This window comes from Melospiza melodia, chromosome Z (assembly GCF_035770615.1).
Source record: "Melospiza melodia melodia isolate bMelMel2 chromosome Z, bMelMel2.pri, whole genome shotgun sequence".
Lineage (NCBI taxonomy): Eukaryota > Metazoa > Chordata > Aves > Passeriformes > Passerellidae > Melospiza > Melospiza melodia.
In genome coordinates this window covers 70,099,433-70,121,095 of record NC_086226.1, presented here as the reverse complement: position 1 = coordinate 70,121,095, position 21,663 = coordinate 70,099,433, and the positions used below count along the sequence as shown (strand labels likewise).

The 21,663-nt window shown below is 40.6% G+C and overlaps 1 protein-coding gene across 1 annotated transcript in view; it reads left to right on the top strand.

Moving 5' to 3' along the window:
- The window catches only part of LOC134431793 (PALM2-AKAP2 fusion protein-like), a 262,074-nt gene that overhangs the window by 40,085 nt on the left and 200,326 nt on the right, over positions 1-21,663 (top strand). The window contains 1 exon segment of the mRNA XM_063179982.1: positions 5,754-5,834. Within this exon segment, the coding sequence (XP_063036052.1) occupies positions 5,754-5,834 (81 nt within the window).

Here is a 21,663-nt window from a genome sequence, read left to right as displayed (position 1 = left end):
TTATGACAACTGCAGGTTGAAATTTTGTACAGAACCCAGAGTGTTCTGCCAAAATTCTCTGTGTCTCTGAAATTGCAATAGAAAAATGAGAGATCAGGAGCTCTTTTGCTTGGATTTTTTTTTCTTCTCCACTTTCTGCCCTAAAAATATCTGAGTTTTAAATACAGGAGGAATAATATCTACCAATCGGGCAGAGCAAAGAAAAGAGTTTCTTGCTGAAGAAATAATGTAATTCTTTGATAACAGTTTTTTGTAACTGTTTTCCTTGCTTTTAAGAAGACTATAGTTCTCCTCCAGTTGTGCCATTTTTAAGTGCATTTATTTTGCATTGTCACAACAGACAAACATTGTCACAACATTTGTATTGTCACAACCTCTGTGTCAAGCTGGATGCTTGCCTGGCATGCAGGATTATTTTAATGGGATTAAAGAAAACAACCTCAACCTCTGAAACTACTGATGCAGTGATGTGCCACCCTTCTCCTCAAGGCTCACATGACCTCTGTTGGATTTTCTGTTGAGTTGGGGATGTTTTCTTTTATCCCAGCATGTTCTTTTGGATACTTGTACCACGAGCCTTAGCCTGGCATCAATTTTAGGCCTGTATTTTCACAGTGAGGTCAATCAAATAGTACTTAGCTTCCGTGCTGCTTCATGGTGTGCTTTCTCCACAGGGCTGAGCTGGCTTTAAAGCAAAGAAATCAGATGATTCTGCCAGTGCAAGTAGATCAAAGGGCTTTACCAGCTCTTTACTGCCCCAAGGATTGGTGGAGGTGCATGTTTCTCCACAGACAGTTATGGCTTGGTGGGCTGAGTAATCTCTGTACCACTTCCCGCACTCTGCAGTCAGATTTATAAACAAGAACAAAAATTATTTTGTAATGGAAAAATGAAGGATTCTCTGACTGCAGTATTACAGAGATTAGTTTTGGTATAACTTGTTTTCTTCAAGATCCTATACTTGCTTTGGGTCTGAGTTTTTTGTAATTCGTGGCACTAGTTTGTGCTTGTCGTAGTTGTTTTGACTGAAAAAGTTTGACAAATGTGATACTAAACTCTAGGTTGTTTTGATCAATGTAATGCACTATTCAGACAAAAAAGTCAGTAGTTGTTAAGATTAACAACGAAAGAAAGACAAAAACCTACAAAAACTTAGCAGAAGACCTTAAAATCATATGTGGTTCAGGGGCTTCCTGAACCAGGTGTATTTCAGTTTCTGTAGTAAACTGTCTTCACAATATTCCTTCTCTTTGACTGTCCCCAGGCTCCCCTGGGACATCCATCACATTCTAGAACCCACAGCATCCTGAGGCATGGATTTCCACAGCAGACCATTGCATTGGCTTCAAACCTGCCCCATCCTGTTTCACTTGATGGCCCTTTTTTCCTTTCTGTGGAAAACACAGTGAGCAGAGATGTCTGCTGGCTTTTTCCATTATTTTAATGATCTCTATTTGATCCTCCCAATGCCTCTTGCTCTTCCAAGTGCAAGGATTCTTACTGTCTATCTCATATATTTGGTTTTTAGCAGTAGGAAGATGCCCCTGACCAACTTTAGTGCTAAGAATTTAATCCTTTCCAAATCTACTTTCTTGGATATAAATTTATTATAAACTAAAATAAATAAATAATACAGGTTGCACATCCATGTATGAATGCCTGAATACAAATCTCATTTTTCCACAACATGAGTCGACTTCCTGTTTGACCTCTGTTCTTTTCCCATCCTGTAGATCTGAGTGGGGGGAAAAAAAGTATTTTAGCTTTCTCATTTTCCCTGTAATTTGGTGAAGTGAGAGATGCAAAGGTTAAATCCTGTTTTGCTCATTAATATCTCAAATATTCAGAGTGCCCTGAGACTACCTCCCAAATGGAACTCCTCTACCATTTTGGAAGGGTAACTATCTGTCACAACTATCTGTATTCTTAAAAAAGCAGCGCACCTCAGAAAGACACAAGAGTTTTCCTTTGAACATGCCACAATCACAATAAAACTAGTTCCAGTCTTTCCACCTCTCTTCAATCCACTTTCTGGAGTAAACATTTTTGTTTAAAGCAAGCCTTTTATTTTCTTGGTGCCGGGACCCTTAGAAATTTGTAATTTAGCAGGAATACCTAGAAAAAAAGTTTTCTGTGAGAAGATGGACAAAGTAATGAGGAAGATGTATTGCGTTCCTCATAGAATAGTGCTTTAACCAATGCTCAAGTTAAGCATGTGCTTCAAATCCCACATTTTCAGTAAAGTACTGAATTAGAGGACTGTTTAAGTGAAGGATGACATCATGTCTAAAACCTTGACATGATGAGTTTTGTAGGATTTTTGTCATCCAGTCCAGTCTTCTACTGTTCTAAAACCTGCTTATATAAACCAGGTACACATATAGTCCCAACCTTCAGTGACTGGGATAAACCTAAATGCAATGTGATATAGTGGCCTGAAGGCGGAATGCCCTGATAGCTGATTGATTTGCACAGTCTTTCGGGGTGGGGGCAAAGAGTACTTTTGTTTTCATATTTCTCAGCCATAACTTGTACAAAATCAGAGGATAAAGGCATACACACTCAGGCTGTCTGAATGCCAGTGAAATGGAAATGTGAGCAATATTCCAATTTAGCTCCACAGAAATCCACTAGTTAGTAAGTAGTTCAAGTATTTTAGTGCCTGCTGTGTTGCTGCCTACAGGGAAAATACTCTAAGTGCTTTCCCTTTCTCAAAAAGAAAAGGAGTTTTCATCTATCTTTTATAAGGCTTTCTTGTCACATCCATTATACAGCATGACACAACCAGCCAAAGGATCTATAGTGGTGGTTTCTATTACATATTTTAGTGGCAAGTTTTTTGTGGATGGTAGAATACATACACATATACATTTGTGTGTATATATATATGTGTGTGTGTATATGTGTGCGTGTATGTGTGTGTGCATACAAACTTATGTATAAACATATGTATGTATGTATGTATATATATATATATATATATATATGTATGTATAGATGCACTTATCAATCTAGATTGAAGATGTGTGTCTCTTATGCTGGCCTATGGAGTGTCAAATGTGGGGTGTTAATGCCTACATATATGAAATCCAATATTTTTTCACCTGGCCAGTTTGAATAAAAGGGCAGAATTATCCTTATTCTAAGAATATTAGGCCATTACTGCAACAGCTTTCAGAACAGCTTTATTCTGGTCCATGTCTGACCAGCTGTTTAAGGACAAAACACAAAACAAATTCTGGTTTTCAGACTCCATGTATACTTTTAGTATCACAGAATGAAAAAAAAGGCAAGAAATGTCCCTGAATGATATTGGGGTTTTAAGCCCATAACCATCTAATACCCTATTCACTTCAAGCTTGGAAAGGGCTAATGCAGACCGGAGGATAGGAGTGATGATCCACAGATCACAGTTCTTTATCAGAAGGATTTTTAAAGGTGCACAAAAATTCTGTATGCCTGTACGTGCATAAATGAAAACTGTCTTCTGTGTGTGTGACCAGTGAGATGTCAAGGTTTGTGACATTTTAGCTACTGGAAATTCTGATTTTCCTACTCTGTAACAACTTCAGCAGATCTGTTAGAGCAAGAGGAGAGCCAACAGGATGATTAGAGGGATGGAGCAGCTCTCCTAGGAAAAGGCTAAGAGAATTGGTATTTCTCAGTTTGAAAAAGAGAAGGCATGAACCGATTTCAGCCTACCCATGCTTGAAACGACCCTACAAGAAACATGGAGAGGACTTTTGACAAGAGCATGTAGAGACAGGACAAGGGGAAATGGCTTCAAACTGAAAGAAAGTAGCTTTAGATTAGAAGTTAGGAAGAAATTCTTTACTGTGAGGGTGGTGAGGTACTAGAACAGGTTGCCTGAAAGTTTTGGGTGCCCTGGGAGAGTCCAGGGTGAGGCTGGATGGGGCCCTGAGCAACAGGTTTTGGTGAAAGGTGACTCTGCCCATGGCAGGTTGGTTGGAACAAGATGGTCTTTCAGGTCTCTTCTCACACAGACCGTTCCATGATTCTAGGATTCTATTCTATGAGGATATATTTGTTCAGCAGTAGTCTTACATATTGCAGACAATGCGGACTGTGTGTGTAAATGTAGATATACACGAATAATCAGCATGTAAGAGTGTGCAAAACATTACAGAACAGCTTAGTGTATGCAACATTTAGCTATTCTGCTTCTTATGGGTTCATTACTCCAGCCTTTCCATCACCATTCTGGCATCTAGCTCTTTGGCAGAAGTGGTCCAGGCAGTTTTCTGCCTCTATGTTTTGCTTTGTTTTTAGTGAACTTGACGTTAACTAATAATTTGTTTTAAGTTTCCTGATCTTCCTTGTAAAAGTAATGTTTCCCTCCCAAAATGCCTTGTTTGACATCCAACATAAGGATGATTAATTCTGCACAGGCAGAATCTTATCATATACTCTTAAGGATGAGGCATGAAGGCTTGAAATCCCTGGAAAGCAGAGAATTCCCAGAGCATCAGTGGGACACTTAGAAATAAGTAAAAAAACTATTTTGTGGATTTAAGGAGTCCCCAAATGTTTTCAAACCCAACCTTACAGTTACTGAAATATTTAAATAACAAAAAAAACATAGGTTTGCTGATAAGAAATAAAAACTGTTGTTCCAGTAAAAACAGAGGCTGACTGCCTTCATTTATTACTCAGTATTTCTGTCTTGGCTGCAAAATCTAAAATGAGAAAAGGTCTTGAGGAGAGGGAACCTTGTCCAGGATGGGGATGGATGGATGGATGGATGGATGGATGGATGGATGGATGGATGGATGGATGGATGGATGGATGGATGGATGGATGGATGGATGGATGGATGGATGGATGAGGAGAAATGCTCCCAAGAAGGTGCAGAAGGCTGACAAAAGCAGAGAGTTTACCTGCTTAAGAGGAAGGTGTTGCAGGGGGAAAAAGCAGGTCATTCTCCTCTTGAAACACCTGAGAGAGTCTGCTGCCTGCTGAAGGGGCAGCCTGGGCACAGGCGAGTGGCAATGAGCGGGGCTGTAGCAGCTCAGCTGTGCACAGGACTCTGCTGTCCTTGGCACCACTCGGTCACTCCAGCTTAGGGAGCTGGTAAGGGCCAGCTGCTGGCATGTGCTGGTGACTTGAATATTAAACACAGACAGCTGGACGTTACCAATCCCATTTACTTTGGATGTAAATCCCAGCAATCTTGCTGAAACATCTTCCCCCATTGAGTCTAGGGAAAGCCTTACCACCAACCCTGCTGGGGAAAAATGAGGTCTGCAGACTGCTCTCTTCCTCCATGATGCCACCCCTGCTTTTGTGACATCTTGCTGTCACAAGAGTGCACCCCAGTATCCATGGTTTTGGCCCCAGCATGTCAAATGGAAAATCACATCTTTGTCCCTTTAACTTCTCTCTTAGCTGTTATGCCTGTTTTCTCCCCTCCTCTGGGACTGTGCACTGTTGCTGCTCCGGCTGCTGGGAGCAAGCGAGGAGAATTTCTCCTACTGGCAAGTAACCAGGCAGTCTGGGGCTGGCATCTTCCCAGGACGCTGCTGTTTGCATACCAGCAGGCAGAGGAGCAGGTGAAATGGGACTGGTGACATCTGTACAGATGTGTTTGACTGCTTACATGCTGTTACGAATCTGCTACCCTTAAAGCCTCCATTTCTCTGACGAGATATCTCTCCCTCTCTCTCTCTCTCTCTCTCTCTCTTCCCCTCTCTCTCCCTCTCTCTCTCTCTTTCTCTCAAAATTATTTTTCCAAGGAGAAAAGGAAAAGGCAGACAGAAATAGAAGGCAAGAGACAACAGCTTGAGGACCAGATACTTCAGCTGCAGCATTTCAAGGTAAGGGACTGATGCCAGAAATGATGGATTGACTAAATCTGTTCATTATTAGACATGCAGATCACACGTCTGAAAGCTAGGAAAAGCCCCCTCTGACATGAAGCAGCTTTCACTGCCGGAGCCTATCTCTTGCAGTGATCATGTCCTGCCTGCTTTTCATTCCGTGTGTTTCATGCACAGGACCATGTTGTTTAAACAGTTTAGGAGCATGGAGTCGGGAGGGTGTAAGTGCAGGCAGCACAACAGTGCTGACATTATTAAATGCTGTTATTTATTATACATAATGATGAGACACCAATCGCTGTGGCTTGGGTGTGCACTGCATGGCTTCAGCCAGCACTTTCTGCCTGCAGAGCTGTGTTGGATTTCTCTGGTGCCTGTTAGGTTTTGTGTGTGTGCATTGCAGAAGGAGTGTTAGCTAGCGTGCATCTGTGTATGTGTGGAAAGATTTCATTGTAGGATGATATTATTAGGTGTGCATAGCATAATAAAATTGGCATGTATGTACATGCAGAGAAGGTGTTGATGCATATGTGTGTATCTACATGGAGAGGCGCCTTGATATTTAACAGGGTGCCGAGCAATCCCAGTCCCTGTTGGTCTCCATGACAGCTGCAGATAGCATCATTTGAAAGCCATCCTTTCTGTTTCTATTGCTTATCCTTCCTGTCAGAAGCATATTTGTGCATAGCGAAGATAAGAACAAAAACATACATGTGATCTTTTTGTAACCAGTGAGAATTTGTGGGTCAGATCTTGCTATATTAGTTCAGTAGGGGAGCCTGAGGAATTTCAGTGATTAAAATATCTGAGAAAGATTACTAGAACTGGACAGTTTATCCTCACAGCAAATGAGCTGAGCTGTGTTTTTAGAATTAAGATATTTAGGTTGTTTGTGGAATAAATGTCTGTATGTGTGTGTGTGTGTGTGTACGTGTTTGAACAGTGCACCTGCATCAGGAGATGGTGTGCAGAATATCTGTGCACACACATGCACTTGTAGACCACACTGCAAGTTATGCTACAAGCAGGATAATTCTCCTGCCTCTCCAAGACCCTGCAGTCATGTTCTGCAATTTATTCCTCTTTTTCTGGTAAACACAATGCAATTAAGTCCAAGTAATTGATATCAGCCTACATAAATGCCCCAATCAAGTTTACCACCAGTCTGTGGATGTCAAACATTGGTGTTTCCAGTCAAAGATGGGATTGCATTTCTGTGGGGCAACAGGAATTGCCATTTTGCTCAGGCTTCCATTGAATACAGGCAGGGGAGAATTTTTTCAGATAACTATAGGATGCTGCAGCATAGCAGTGCAGTACTCTTCCAGTACCTTCATGATGCTTGTTTTTTTCCTTTTTGCTACCAAGCTGATGACTCCTTTTAGCATGTTAACTGTTTCCAAGCTAACTGCATTATGATTCTTTGTGAAATTCTTTAAATGGAGCCTTTTGGATAGACAGTTCTGTCAATTTTCTGCTTCATCTGTTTTACTTTGATGTAGCTGTTTCTATGTTTTATCATCATCCCTAGGAGAAGTAAAATCCCTTAAGGTGGTGCAGTGGGATCAGCCCCTCAGCTGATGTAGACTGGCATTGACTGCAGCCCTGCTATGTTGATTGCCACCAGAGGAGGTTCATTTTTGCTGCATGGATTTTTTCAGAGGCATACATGAAAAATAGCTGTGTCCCTTTATTTTTTAACCCACAGGCTGGAGCAAGAGCAGTAATCATAGAGGACGCTAATGAGAGATCAGGACACAGAAATTTAATGGCAGAGACATTTAAAATGGCAGCTTTTTCAGCTAAAATCACAGCCAGACTTAAGGTCTGTAATGCTGTGTGCGAGAGTGAGCATCAGGGTATGATAAAATCTACACTACCTCTCTATTCAGTGTCATCACTTGTCACCAGAGGAAAACTGTGGTGCTTTTACAGGAGTGGTCATGGTGACTGCTGCTCTACGAGCTGCCTGTACCACCAAGCAACTGTCTGATGGGAGATCTGAATGAGGTGATAGCAGAAGTCTAACTGGGATTGCAGATTTCATCCTCATTGCTGCTAGAACCTTCCTAAAATAATAAACATGTTTAAAAATGGAGATAGAGGCACTGGCTGGTAGTGTTTCTGTTTCTCTTTGGAGACAGATGAAGAAAACTGCATTTTTGTTTCATACATCATTCAGTGTTCTGGTTGCTTAGTGAAGTGCTGACCAACATTTTATTTCACCTGCCAGTTTGATTTGCTCATTTGCAAAACTGTGTATGCCCCTGCCACCTCCCTAGTGCTCTCCCTCGCTTCACCCTCCTTGTCCTCAGCCCCTCCAAGGCAGGGGCTCCAAGTCTGATATGAATATAGTCCCTCAGTCTGATATGGCTCCCCAGTCTGACACACCAGACCAAAATAAGTGCATCTATTTTCCCTCAGAGTGCTAAGTAGAACACAATTCATTTCCCGAATTATGTGAATTTCATCTAATTCTGTGCAAGGCATACATCCAGGTTAAAAGACCAGGCTTTCCTAGGAAACCCCTGTATTTATTCAAAATGCTGTGAGGCTGTTGATGTCCATATAGAGTGTAAGGATTTCATATCAGTGTTCATTAAAATCTGCTGTGAAGAAACCTTTGAAAATGAAATCTGGGTTAATCCTGTGTCTGCAGTATCTGGGTTGATCCCACAAGCATAACAGCTTGAATTCACACAAAGACATTCATGCCAGTATTCAATGGGTTTGCTTCGTTTTTTGTGCAATGTCAGAGTAATTTTCTTTTTAAAATGCACTGTGTAAAATAGCATGTTTGGTTACCTAATAAAGGTTCTGAAAGCCACAGGGTTTCTGTTAATTTCAGAAAATTTTATTCACATTGGAAAAATATCTAATAGAAATAATTTATTCCAAATGTTTACACTGATTGCCTGCAGTTTTCAAGTTGCTGATGCCAATTAGACCCCTGACGAAATGACTTTACTACCACTTCATTTGTTTTTCCCTTGTTACTTATCTGGCTGAAAATAAGGCAGCAGCAGGTGCTGTCCCACTGCTTTAGGCAGAGCAACCCGGCACACACTAGACCGGGTAAAAGTCACCCCTGAACGTGAGCAAGGCTTTGGCAACACGTTACAAAGGCTCCTGAGTATGAGGCCAGTGCTGGGGACATCAGAACAAAAGTGTAGCTCAGCTATTAGTGGTCTATGTGAGATTCAGATATACTCAAGTAAAGCCTTTCAAATGTGAAACTCTGGAGTAGCAGAGAGTCTAGGGTCGTATAGGCTCTAAAAACTGGATTCCCTTTTTGCTGACAGTGAAACCATGTCCTCTCTTCTGTGAATCACTGCAAAGGGAAGACATTGGTGAGCACAGACTGACTGTGTAGTACCTTGGGGCCATTGGGGCTCTCTGTTGAAGGCCGGAGGTGTACTTCTCTACATTACAATCGGGTGCCTTCATTGGAAAGGCCCTAGGTATTGGGACAGGTATAAAGATGCTTTGAAGCCCCATTTTTTGAGATTGAACATGCTCTTTTGATCTAATAAGAGTCCATTTACAAGAGCTCCCCTAACCTCACATCTACTCCAGTCCTTAATATGAAAATAATATTTTTTCTCCCATATAACACAAGGTTGGCAGATAGAGTTGTAATTTTGTTGTTGTAGTTGTTGTGGTTTAACAATAGATAAAGTTTAAACTTCATGCCTCAGCAGTTTGTTGGCCATATGCCTACGAAAGGGGCATCACACCTCCATGGGAACTGGAGGTGTGACCAGCTTCTATCGTTTAAAATCAGAGAAGTGGTCAAAATTCACCTTACACCAAACATATTTTGTGCTGTATCCATCAAAATTATTTGGTTTCTGGAGAAAGACTGAAATTTATTTTGATTGATTAGTAGAACTGGGGAATACAACCTCCAAGCAATAACTCCTTTTAAGAACTTGTTCAGCTAGGCAGCAGTTGGACAGACCTGTTTTACCAGAGATATTTACTGTTTTGAATAAACTCCAGAATAGGAGTGTTTCTTCCAAAATCTGACTGCCTCCTTTATTAGTTCAATAGAATTTCTATTATTGTTTACTGTCTGGTGCTCTGTTTGGTGGCCAATGGTAATAAAATAAACAAAATAAACAAAACCTCCTAATTAAATGAAAAATTACTTCTATTCTGTTACTTTAAGTATTACAACTGCAATAAATCCATTTTCCACAGTTATATTAGTTCTGGAATAGTGTAAATATTAGGGACTTATTTCTTTTAAGATCTGCTTCTTAAAGACTGTAGTTCATGAGCACAATCTAAAACATAATTATATCTTTACTCTCAAGAAAAGAAAAGCCTTTTCACATTCTTGTAGAGATCTTATAGAGATTTTGTTAGGGTATAGTTTTAGCTGAAACTATCTTATCTGTAAATAAATTTCAATTTTATGGTTCCAGTTATATCACTGTCCCAAATTTAATCTATTCTTAAAAGAATTGCTGTCAGAAAATAGATATGTCTGTCTCTCTCTTGATATATGTACAACATCGTGGGAAAAAAGAAATAACTTTTGCAAATGAAGGAATTTTGTTATTTCTTTACAACAAATCCCTTTATGATTTTCAAGTAAATTAATCCTTTAACCAAATGGCAACTAAGCCAAGCACAAAAAAAATGTTTGATAGTGTCATACAGTCTCCATTCCCTACATGGTCAGTGCAATATTCCCCAAAACCTAGTTTAGAGGTAAGGATGTCATGTAGAACAGCGTTAAATGCCTTGCACAAGCCCAGGAAGATGACATCTGTTGCTGTTCCCTTATCCAGCAATGATTTATGGCTTCATCATAGAAGGCTACCAAATCTGTCAAGCATGATTTTCCCTTAATGAGGCCATGTTAGCTGTCACCAATCATCTTGTTTTTCATGTGGCTTAGCATAGTTTCCAGAAGGATCCTGCTCCATGATCTTGCCAGGCGCTGATGGGAGTGATTGGCCTGTTATTGCACAGTCTTCTTTTTTTCCTTTTTAAAAACCGAGGATATGTGTCCACTTTTCCAGTCACTGACAACTGTAAGTTTTCCGTAATTTCTCAAGTAGCCGCCTCTTCAACCAGCCCTCTCATCAGATCCCATGGACTTGTGCACCTTCGGGTTCCTTAGCTGTTCTACTACAATGAGTGGTTTTACATTCTCCCAGTCTCTGCCTTTGCCTTCTGCATCTCAGGCAGTCTGTTTGGCACATTTGCTGGTGAAGGCTGAGGCAAAAAAGTTATTAAGCACCTCAGCCTTCTCCATTTTCCAGGTAACCAGGTATTCTTTTTCTTTCTGGAGAGACTGAAAAATTTCCCTAGGTTTCTGTTTATCACCAACACATCTCTAGAAGCCTTTTGTGTTGCCTTTGATGTCTCTGGCCCTATTAAAGTCCATCAGGACTTTAGCTTTCCTGATCTCATCCCTGGCTTCTTGAACAATCCCTTTTTATTCCTCACCTGGAGGAATTGCTTTCACCACTTGTCCTTGCTCTCACCCTCCATAGGCTTTTTTTTCGTGTCTGAGTTTGTCGAGGAGATGCCTGTTCATCCACACAGACCTACTGGTATATTTACCAGGCTTTCTCTTCATGGGGATAATCATTCCTGAGAATGGAGAAGGTGATCCTTTAATACCAACCAGCTTTTCTGGGCACCTCCTCTCTGCAGGGTTTTATTCTATGGTACTCAACCAAGCAGATCCCTGAGGAGGCCAAAGGCTGCTCTCCTGAAGGCCAGGGTAGTGAGCTTTCCGTGCACCTTCCCTGCTTTCCTAACGATCTCAAACTCCGTTTCATGGTCCTTGCAGTCAAGGCTGCCCTCGAGCTTCACATTTCCCACCAGTCGCTCCTTGCTGGTGAGCACAAGATCCAGCACAGCACCTCCTCTCCTTGGCTCCTCTATCACCTGTAGAAAGAAGTTATCATCACAGCATTCCAGGAATCTCCTGGATTAGTTATGCATTGCTATTGTCTCTCCAAAAGGTGTTGGGGTAGTTGAAGCCCCCATGAGGAACAGGGCATATGGGCACAAATTCATTTTTAACTGTCTGTAAAGAGCCTCATCAGCACTTTTGGGACATGGAGAGGTTAAGAACTAATTCAGAGAGAAATTTCCACTTTGAGAGCACACGGAACACAGACCCCTCTTTGTCCTATTCTATGATTAGCACCTGTGGGCTGATACCCACCTGATCATGAGAAGTTTGTTTCCCACCAGGATTTAAACTGAGAATCAAGAGGCTCTCTTCTGGATCATAAAACTAAGTAACTATCCCCAGTTAAAATCTTTCAGTAATAAGAAAAGATCATTTTACAAAATAGAATTGTTTATCCAGGCCAGCTACACAAATTGTTTACCACAGAGAGATGTGGTAAACAATTTGTATAGCTGGCCTGGATAAACAATTCTATTTTTTAGATAAAATAAAGCTTTAGTCCTTTAACTCGTGTTCCTTATCTGCTTGCATGCCATTGAAACACAGCTGTAATTATTCTGGTATGATCCCTCTATGAGTTGTGCTTTTATTTAGGAAAAATATTATGTGTGAGTTGTGCTTTGAACAGGGGCAGAGTTCTCCTGGGATGATCATGTAAATAAACATACCATACAGGCAGGAGTTCCTCGAAATGCATCAAAATTAGCAGTCAGGTTTCAAGCAGTAACAAAGTCCTTTGAGCACCTCATGGCAACTCCTGCAGATTTTGTTTTAGGCAGCTCAAGGAAGCTTACAGCTCTCTGCAACTTCAGCCCCTCCCAATGGCCTGAAACATGTTCAAAACCAAATTCATATCACATGAATCCAGATTTTTAAAATAATGAATATAAGAAATTTTAAGACTACAAAATAAAGGAATCTCTGAAGTATACCTTTTCTTTTTGCCTCTTTTGACTGATGTGTGTATTTGGAAAGGAGTGATAAACTGAAGCCAAGGAGAGACTGAATATAGAGGGAAATCATTCTTTTGGGAGATAATAATGCAAAACAACTGTGGCTCTGGAGTAATGATAACTTGCAAAGCTTATTTGTTTTGAGGGGAGAGATTTGACAATTTTTGAAATCTCAGATTATTAACTATTCAAAAAGATTTATCTTCTTATTAATTTTTACTTCTCTCACTGCTATGCTTTGCTTCCTTCATAAGCATGGAGTGAGTACCTGCAGGGAAAACCAAAGCATACCTAAATTTCTGGCACCAGGAAGTAAAACTGTGGTCACTCTTTTCCTGTGTGTATCTTTAAGAGGGGGTCTTATTCGGTCTTCAGTCCAACCACATGAAGGCCAGAAACTTCAGCCAACTTGCCAGCCATATTTTTTTATTCCAACTCCAAAATTCCATGGGAATCAGATATATTCTCATGGAGTTAAAAAGCAATTTATGTGTCAACAGGAGCAGGTTTATCCCGTGCATATCTTCATCTGAATACACATGGATTCTTGACCAGGACAGAATCCCATGCCCTACCTCCGGGACATTTGCTCCCAAGCTGGGCCATGTGGGACCTCATTGTTGCATCCCCTTTTGCAAGCTATGTTCCTGATGTATCTGCCTGCTGAGGCAGCTCTGTCTCCTCATCCCTTCCCTCACCTCTGCTGCAGTCACTGGCACTTGTTTTTTTATTCTGATTTATTGATGCTTTACCTTGAACAGAGCCATCATTATCATCTTGCAATGAAAAAGTCTGAAATTGTACATAGACTTCTGAAAGAGAGACACAGAAAAATAAACCCTAACTCTCCAACATAAAACACAACTCTCCAGAAGGGGTATCTTCCTGTTACTTCAAGCAGAACTTTCTGATAGACTGGATGTTTAGAAAACATATGTAGAAAAGAAGCTGTGCTTGACTTAACTGTCATCTTAGTGTTCATTGTGTTTCATCTCAATGTCATCTCAAGTCTTAAATGAATGTCAGAAACACACACGTTGTGTTGGACCATACCTGTGATCCCTGTCAGTGAAACCAGTCTGTACAGGCCAGTGCTCTGTAGCTGATGAATGATCTGAATGAGAGAGATACTCAAGAGAGATGCAAACTTTAGATCTGCTCTTGTAGAATCTTGACAATGTCTTTTTCTGTGGTGGGTTTCCTTGAAGCTAAAAGAGCTTAGGTTTTAATTTATCTTCATCTTTGACTGGAAACAACTGTCTACTTGATTTACAAAGTTAAATAAATGGGACCTGAACATTGTGTACTCAGAAAGTTTACACTGGTGATGTTGCTAATGAATGGGAAGCTTTCTCAGACAACATAAACCAATTGTTGCTTTTTCTCCCAAAAATCATTCCTGACTGGACCTCTGTCTGTACAGCTGCAATTTCTGTTCCTGTGAGGTTTTCAAACAGTCAAAGCCTGAGACCTTCCTGAAGAAGCCATCTACAGCTATCATCATACCCATCCCTCAGGTCCCTTGCCACAGACATGCCTTCTCCTTGCATCTGCAGCTCCAGTTGCACGTGGCTCACACTGAAATATACCGTGTTGTGCAGGACCCAGCTGAGATGCAGCCCTTCCCAAAGTGAGCACAAATCATCTATCTCAGTCTTCCTTCACCTGTTTCTGCAGTCATGTGGCACTGTGCTACATGCTCCTGTCTTCTCTGTTGCTGCCCTGAATGTGTGCTTTGAGAAAAAGCAATGGCTGTGTAAATATTCAGAATAGCTTAAGGGCAGTCAAATGGACCTGCTACAGCAAGCAAACAAGGCGGAAAGATAATCTCTGCAAAGTCTTTGGCTGCCGTGATTTCAGGCAGGGCTTATAATAGTGTCCACTGTTTATTTTTATTTCCTTATTTACTTGCATCTTTTATTATTTATTTTCTAATCTCCTCACGTGTACCCCCCCTTATACCCACAGCCTAGTGGCTCACTGGTGCTGTAGTAAAATTCTGTTACTCAGGAGCTGTAGGGAAAAAGGAGACATGTTTTTTGGGGACAGGCAGAGCAGCAGTTCCTTTGGTGATCCAACTGCCTGGCCTCAGTGGTCCAATACAGTAAGGATTTTATGAAAAGGAGAAGCTCAGGCAAATTACCCATACCTGTGTGGCTGAGAAGAAACTTAGGAAGAGGTTATGTCATCAGTCTCCAATATCTGGTCACAAAAGGTTGTCAATTACAGTGGGCAGGTCTAAAAATGATGGAAAAAGTTAAGTCAATGTGTTTTAATATTCTGTGTGATGAATACACATTAACTGACTATTGTACAACCTTTGCAACTCTTGGATTAAATGTAACCTCCTTAAAAAAATTTTTAAGACATCACTTCCTTAAGATATTTCTAAGAAATGTTTCGTTCATTTCCTGAATAAAGAATAACAACAACAAACTGTCAACTCTACAGGATAAAGTTTAATCTTCTTTATAAACATGCTGTTTGCTCTTGAGCTGGCTAAATTTTACCAGCTAGGATACTTTTCGGGGTTTTTTTTTTCTGGCATCATACATGTGAAAACGATGACAATGTGATTCAAGTAAAGACTACAGTAAAGCTGCAAGTTTTTCAGCTTAGCTTAATTCCCTAATCTGGGCAATGTTTGAATCATATCCATCTATCATGCAGACATGCTCCTTGGGCTAAAACAAGTGTCTTCAATAACTGGAAAGGCAACAAAAGGTTTTGCTAGTATATAAAACCAGATAATACAGCAAGCTGGAAATGGCTGGTTGTCCCTTCCAGGGAGAGTCATACCATACAAGGCCACATCCATCCTGCAGCAGTGCAGAATCTCTTGTGTTTGCTGAGGACCACACCTCTCCTTTGTTCTGCAAGAGGATTCTCTCACAGTGAAAACCCACATAGGAAAACTCTGCATCAGTCTGAGCAGAGGCAGACTGTTTCATTTGCCTAATGGAAAATTAAATACTGCAACATCACTCAGGAACACATTCCAGGAGGCTGCTTATTTCCAGATGGACTTACCTGTCATACAGTTTGTGTCTATAGCCCCGCTCTGCATTTGCATGTTTACGCACAAATGGTTAAGGGCATCTAACATTAACATGCCTACTCACACTACAGCCACGTGAATAATATTTTCTTTCCTTTTTTTTTGAAAGGCAAGAGAAGGCCTGCTGGCAAAGGAACAAGTCTTTCTAGAATCTCAGTCCCTCATGTCCCAGTGACCTCTTTGCTAACGCTTGCAACAGTGTTGTGCATCAGCAAGCCAGACCCAGACGTGCTGGGTGGCCTGCACTAGCTGGGTTAGAGCCAGGTGGGTGCTCAAGTGGCACAAGAGTACAACAGCAAGAAATGCTGAGTTTGGAGAGGAAGAAGAGTAGACAGGACAAAAGAGGAATCTCAGAGCATTTTTGACAGCAGTCATTCTTGCACTTGTGTCCCTTACAAACTCAGTTTTAACAACCTAGGCAGATGCCTGGGAGCATGCACAAACAGAACAGGCTTTGCTGCTCTGGGAGGCTTTCCCTCTTGTACTGATCCACTGAGTGGCACGGGGGCTGCAGGTAGCTGCCAAACAGCAAAGTCAGACTCAATGCAGCATCCAGAGCCTAGATCTGCCTAAAAACCTCACCCTTTTTGTCCCAAGGTAACTTTTTGCAATGCAGAGAACAAATCTGAAATGCAGACAGTTACTCTAGCATCCCAATGGGAGAGTTTGGGGGTCACATCTGACTCACAGATGTGACGTGCAAAAAATGTTCATTGCACTCAGTAGACATGGGCTGGTTATATGTAGATTTGAACCTTTTGTGTTCATGTTTTTCCATGGCACAAATGCTGAGTGGATAGAGGGAGAAAATAATTTCATATTAATAGCTTCAGCTCTAAAATGTTAATGCCTCATGGTCTTCAACCTGCAAAATGCTAAGACTTTTGGCAAAACTTCAATTTAGCAAAGATTTCAATAAAAGTGACTTTGATTTCAGTGGAATTACACTAGGGATCATTAGTGGCTGTTTTCTAGGGCACAGAAGACCATAATTACCCGGAATAGTCCAGAAGTGTTTCACAAGAGCAGGCACATTTACTGGAGGAGGCTGTCTTGGGTCAACTTTTGACCTTTGTTTCTTCTCAGGATTATCATCTCCCTTGAACTCAGGAGACAGAGGAGCACTGCACTTCAGTAAGCTTTGCTTTTAAGGAGAGATAGTACTAATTGCCCCTAAACATATGCAAGTTCAAAAAACACACAAAAAATCTTATTTAAGGGACTACCTCAAAAGGTAGCAGCACAGCAAGGACTGAGCCTTTTCTCTTGTCAAAAAAAGTCATGACAAGTCTGACAGATGCATCTGGGCCTTAGTTTAAGACACTATCACACTATATATAGGACTGCAAATTATTATTCTTATGAAAAAAGGTTATGGAAGTTGTTTCAAAATTGGCAAGACTGATGGTTAGAACTAATCAACTCACAAAACAGGGAGTGAAGAGGTGGCATGGAGTAAGCATAATGATTTATGAAAAGGATGCTAAAAGGTTTACTTGCTGTAATAAAATGTCCTCTGATACTTAAACTTTTGATGCAACATTAAAGCAAAATGCAGCACTAACAGCAAAGGTTTTCTTTGCTTATACAGTATTAATTCTACTGTGTGCATTTGAGAAGCTATGCATTATTTCCTTGCTAGCACTAAATGTAAACAGCTTAAAGCCCTCCGGCTTCACTGTCCTGAAGCATGCAAGTGGAATAAATGTAAGCATGTAATAAATGTTAGCATGTAAGATTGCAATGCACCACTTTTATCTACCATCACTGTGTCTGCTGCATTCAGACATTTGGCACAATTTCTTTCTGTCCTGTCCAACAGTTTTCACTTATTTATGTCCTCCCTATGGTCTGTGCACATAACTGTGACCGGTTTTTTTTCAGTTTTCGCATGATGCAAAACTGATGCAAATTCAGTTGGTTTTCCTGTGCTTGAACAAACTAAATGAAGTGAAGCTGCAAATTATTTCTACAATCCCAATTCTCAGTTCTGTGCAGAGAAACAAACCACCTGAGAGCACTGACAACTTAGAGGATCTCAAGCTCAGTGCCCTTTCCACTTCAGTAACAGAAAGCCTTTTTAATGATATGATCTAATTTCTGCTGAAGGATTTAGCCCTGAAGAAATGGTTCTCTTGCAGTAAATGAAGGATTACTTATACCAGACAGTACATAGCATAGCTGCTGCTCTCTCAGTGAAGGGGTTCTTTCTAAAAGTACAGCATATTCACTGTATTTGCAGTAGTCACAATATTCACATATTCCAGTATGGCAATGAGCAGTACAAATACCTGTATTTTTGCAGTAGTGTATGTTGCCACTCTCAGAGCTCTTTATCATTTGGACAACAATAACAATGATACAGCACAACTGTAGTGCATGATTGTTGCACTACTTCTCTGTTGCATGTTGCACTATGCAGAGAAGAGTTAAAGCTCATAGCAGACAATGAAGGAGAAACAGTGCTGAAATACTGTCTTGTGGCTGTTTTAATCATGGGCTGTTAAGCAAATGCACAATATTGTTGAACAGGAGTAGCTCATATAGGTACGTATTTCTGGGCTCCATCCTCATGCAAACCTTAGTTTAGCACACTTGGGAAGCACCTCCTATTCTTCCTGGGGTAAGATTTTGCAAGATTTTTTTAAGAAGCATAATCCAAATTTCATAGCTATGGAGGACAGATGGTAGCAAACTCTCTTTTGTTTCCAGTCTGCATCTGGCTCTGGTTTGCATCTGTCTGGGTTGCTTTGATGTGGGCTGTCTTATACCCAGGAGCTGTGCCTGAGTACCCAGCACAGCTCTGCCATCGCCTCACTACCCACCCTTGGTTTCATTATATGTGCCAAGGCCCTCCCTACGTGTTTGTGATGAAAATGCCTCCTTGGGAAATGTTTGCTCAAAGCAGGTGAGAGGTTCTTCCATCCCTACCCACTGCTTCTCTCCTTCAGCAGTTATGTGGCCGGGAAGAAAATGCTTCCTGCACAGCAAGGTTGTGACCAGCATCCCCTGGTGTATGCCTGCCTGTTAGCCTGTTGTATCTGCAGTCAGTGCATAAATACACACAGCCTCAGCAGCTTGGCAAATAGACTCTATGCAGTTTAAGAAATACATTTATAAATGTTTCCATTTCTCGGTCCTCTTGTCTGAATTCCTCAGCATAGTATTTAACAAATGTCTTAATTCTCATCTTAAAAAGGAGAGCCAGAAACATCAAAGCTTTCAGTTTTCCTGTTTCAGATAAAATATGCTGACATTTCACCCAAGAGGGAAGATTTTTAGTAGATCATAGCATTTTTGTCTCTAAATATGTCTTTTTAAAAGCCCATTGATGCTTTCCAGTTTCAAATTCATGGTATTAATACACTAAAAAAAAAAAAAAAGGCTTTAGAGGAAAGAAATCATGTGATTTTGTAGCTTAAGTGTTTCATATAAACAAAGACCAAAACAAAATCTGTACAAAATATCTTACTTTTAGTGTACAGCAGTTGTACTCTAGGGACTTGCTTCTCTGTGTGAGCATCAACATGGACTCTCTGTAAAACCACATTGAGAAAAGCCTCAGTTTTATCTGTTCTCCTGGAGTAGGAGAGGAGTTAGTGCTAACTTAATGTCTTCAGTGCCAGTGCTGTCCAAGCAGCACTTTGTCAAAGCCTTTATTTATTTATTTATTTATTTATTTTTGCTGGAGCCATATCTGATCCAGGTTTAAAGCAGAGAATGCTGTCTTCATCTTTAGAATTTGGTCTTTAGAAACTTAGGGGTTTTTTTCCAACTGAGTGTCAGTCAAGATTTCTGATTCAAGACCACAGCTGAGTAAGACGCATGCAACGTAGCTCCTTGTGCAGCTGGTCCACGTTTGAAAGATAAGGCAGCAATTTGCTAGAGAGCAGTCAGCCCTCACTGGGCTTCGCACTGGATCCAGCCCAGCAGGTACCCACTGAGCTGTGCTATTGAGGCTTTAGAGGCCAAAGGACACACTGTTAAAAGTTTAGCCTCTCAAGACCTGTAAATCCATCTTTGTCTCACTTTGTTTCTTTGTACATGTGATGACCCGAGAGTCCTCTGCTGAGGGGACATTTCTATAGCATGGTGAGTTTGAACAAGGTGATGAAAATTCTGGCTGGTAATCAGCTCAGCTGAACACAAAAAATTCACTACCAGCACATGAAATGTGGCAGAAGGTACTAATAGATGGTAGTGCCAGGACAAGGAGTAGCAAACTGCAGAAATTGTGGCTGGAGATAGCCACTCATACTGTTTCGGCAACTAACAGCTTGGAAGCCATGAGCAAAGCTGAGTTAAAGTATGTCACTAGCATCAGCAGGTCTTAGCTGTTGGACATGGCTGCATGGGACAAGAGCATGAGACCTTGTCTGTTATGCAGAAGTCCTAATTCACATAGAAATCACTTTAAATCCACCTAGACATCCTGTCATGCACAGCACAGTTAAAAACAGTGAAAGCTTGAGTAATTTATAAAGTACAATTTGTGTGTGCATTTGGTATTGCTTTATGTCTGCTGCCTTACTAAAATCTAATTGCCTGACATCAAATAGGTCATGGAGAGACAAAAATAGTTTGTGCATAGATACTATGTCTATATATATACACACACACACTCAAAAACTAGCAAGAAAACCTAGTCGTCATGTCAAAAATGTTTCTATTTTAGGCAAGGTTTGAAGCTCGCTGTTGGTGGTAAATGTTTTCCCTTTATACATAGTTTGCACAAGTCAGGTTCTATTCCAGCAACAATCATGGCATTCAAAAGACATATACAGCATGTTTGGACTGCCTCTGAAATCCAGTTCCCTTGAACTGATGATTTCCTGATTCACTCCTCTTTGCAGAAGAGGAGCTGGTTCCTTGAACTAGCATTGCCAATCACTTTGCAAATTCAAAACCAAGCCTCCCCTTTACTAATCAATTAAAAGGGAAAGTTTGGATAGTCCCCTAGATTACCATTTTTTCCACCAGCTCAATTTCCTTCTTGCCAAGGGGCAAAGTCCTGTTTAGCTTTGGGCTCCTGGTGTTCCTCATCCTATCTGCTGCATTCCTCTGTCATATTTAGACCAGACAAGGAGCATAGGCATGTATGCTGTGTAAAGTATGCCTTCTAACCAGTCCACCTCCCCTGGTGAACTAGCCTGGAAAAGCTGCAGCTGCGTTAAACAGGAACCAGGTGAGGTTGTAGCCACATTTTCAGTGCAGAAATCACAACAAAACTCCCAGGAATAATTCTGTTGGGTGAAGGATATTGATGCTTTTTGCAACAGAGTTGCCGTGTCCTGGCAACCCTTCCACAGTTTCTGAAAGACTTTTGTTCATTTGTTCTAATTTTTGTATGCCGAAGAGATGATTTGCATGCTCATGTTTATGTATACGTGTCTGTCTGTCTGCCTGTAAATATATGGAAACACATGTGTTGTATAAATAGAAAACATCTTTGATTGATTTAATAGTAGACTAATTTTATACTCCGTGAAAAACATTACATTTAGAGCACACTGATCTTTTGTTTTTAAAGCTTTAAAAAGTTTATGACTTTAGTCCTTCTAGCACATTATTTATACTTTATTAGTCACAAGAAATCCACACTTCAGTTCAAAAATTTCAGTTCTTGCAGGACTTGCTGATTGGCTAATTTTAAACTCTTGGTTTTATTAGGAACTAAAAAGAACTTCATGTTAAGGCACTGATAGTAAATAAATTGTATACTGTGAAACTGACACTCCTTAATGTGAAAGACCTGACATCTAAATAAACAGCTGATTGTTTGGCTGTTATCAACTGTCTGAAGCAGTAAGCAGAAATTCAGTGGGGACAAGCTAATATTCATAAGCAAAGACAGCTTCTTCTCAATCTTCAGAT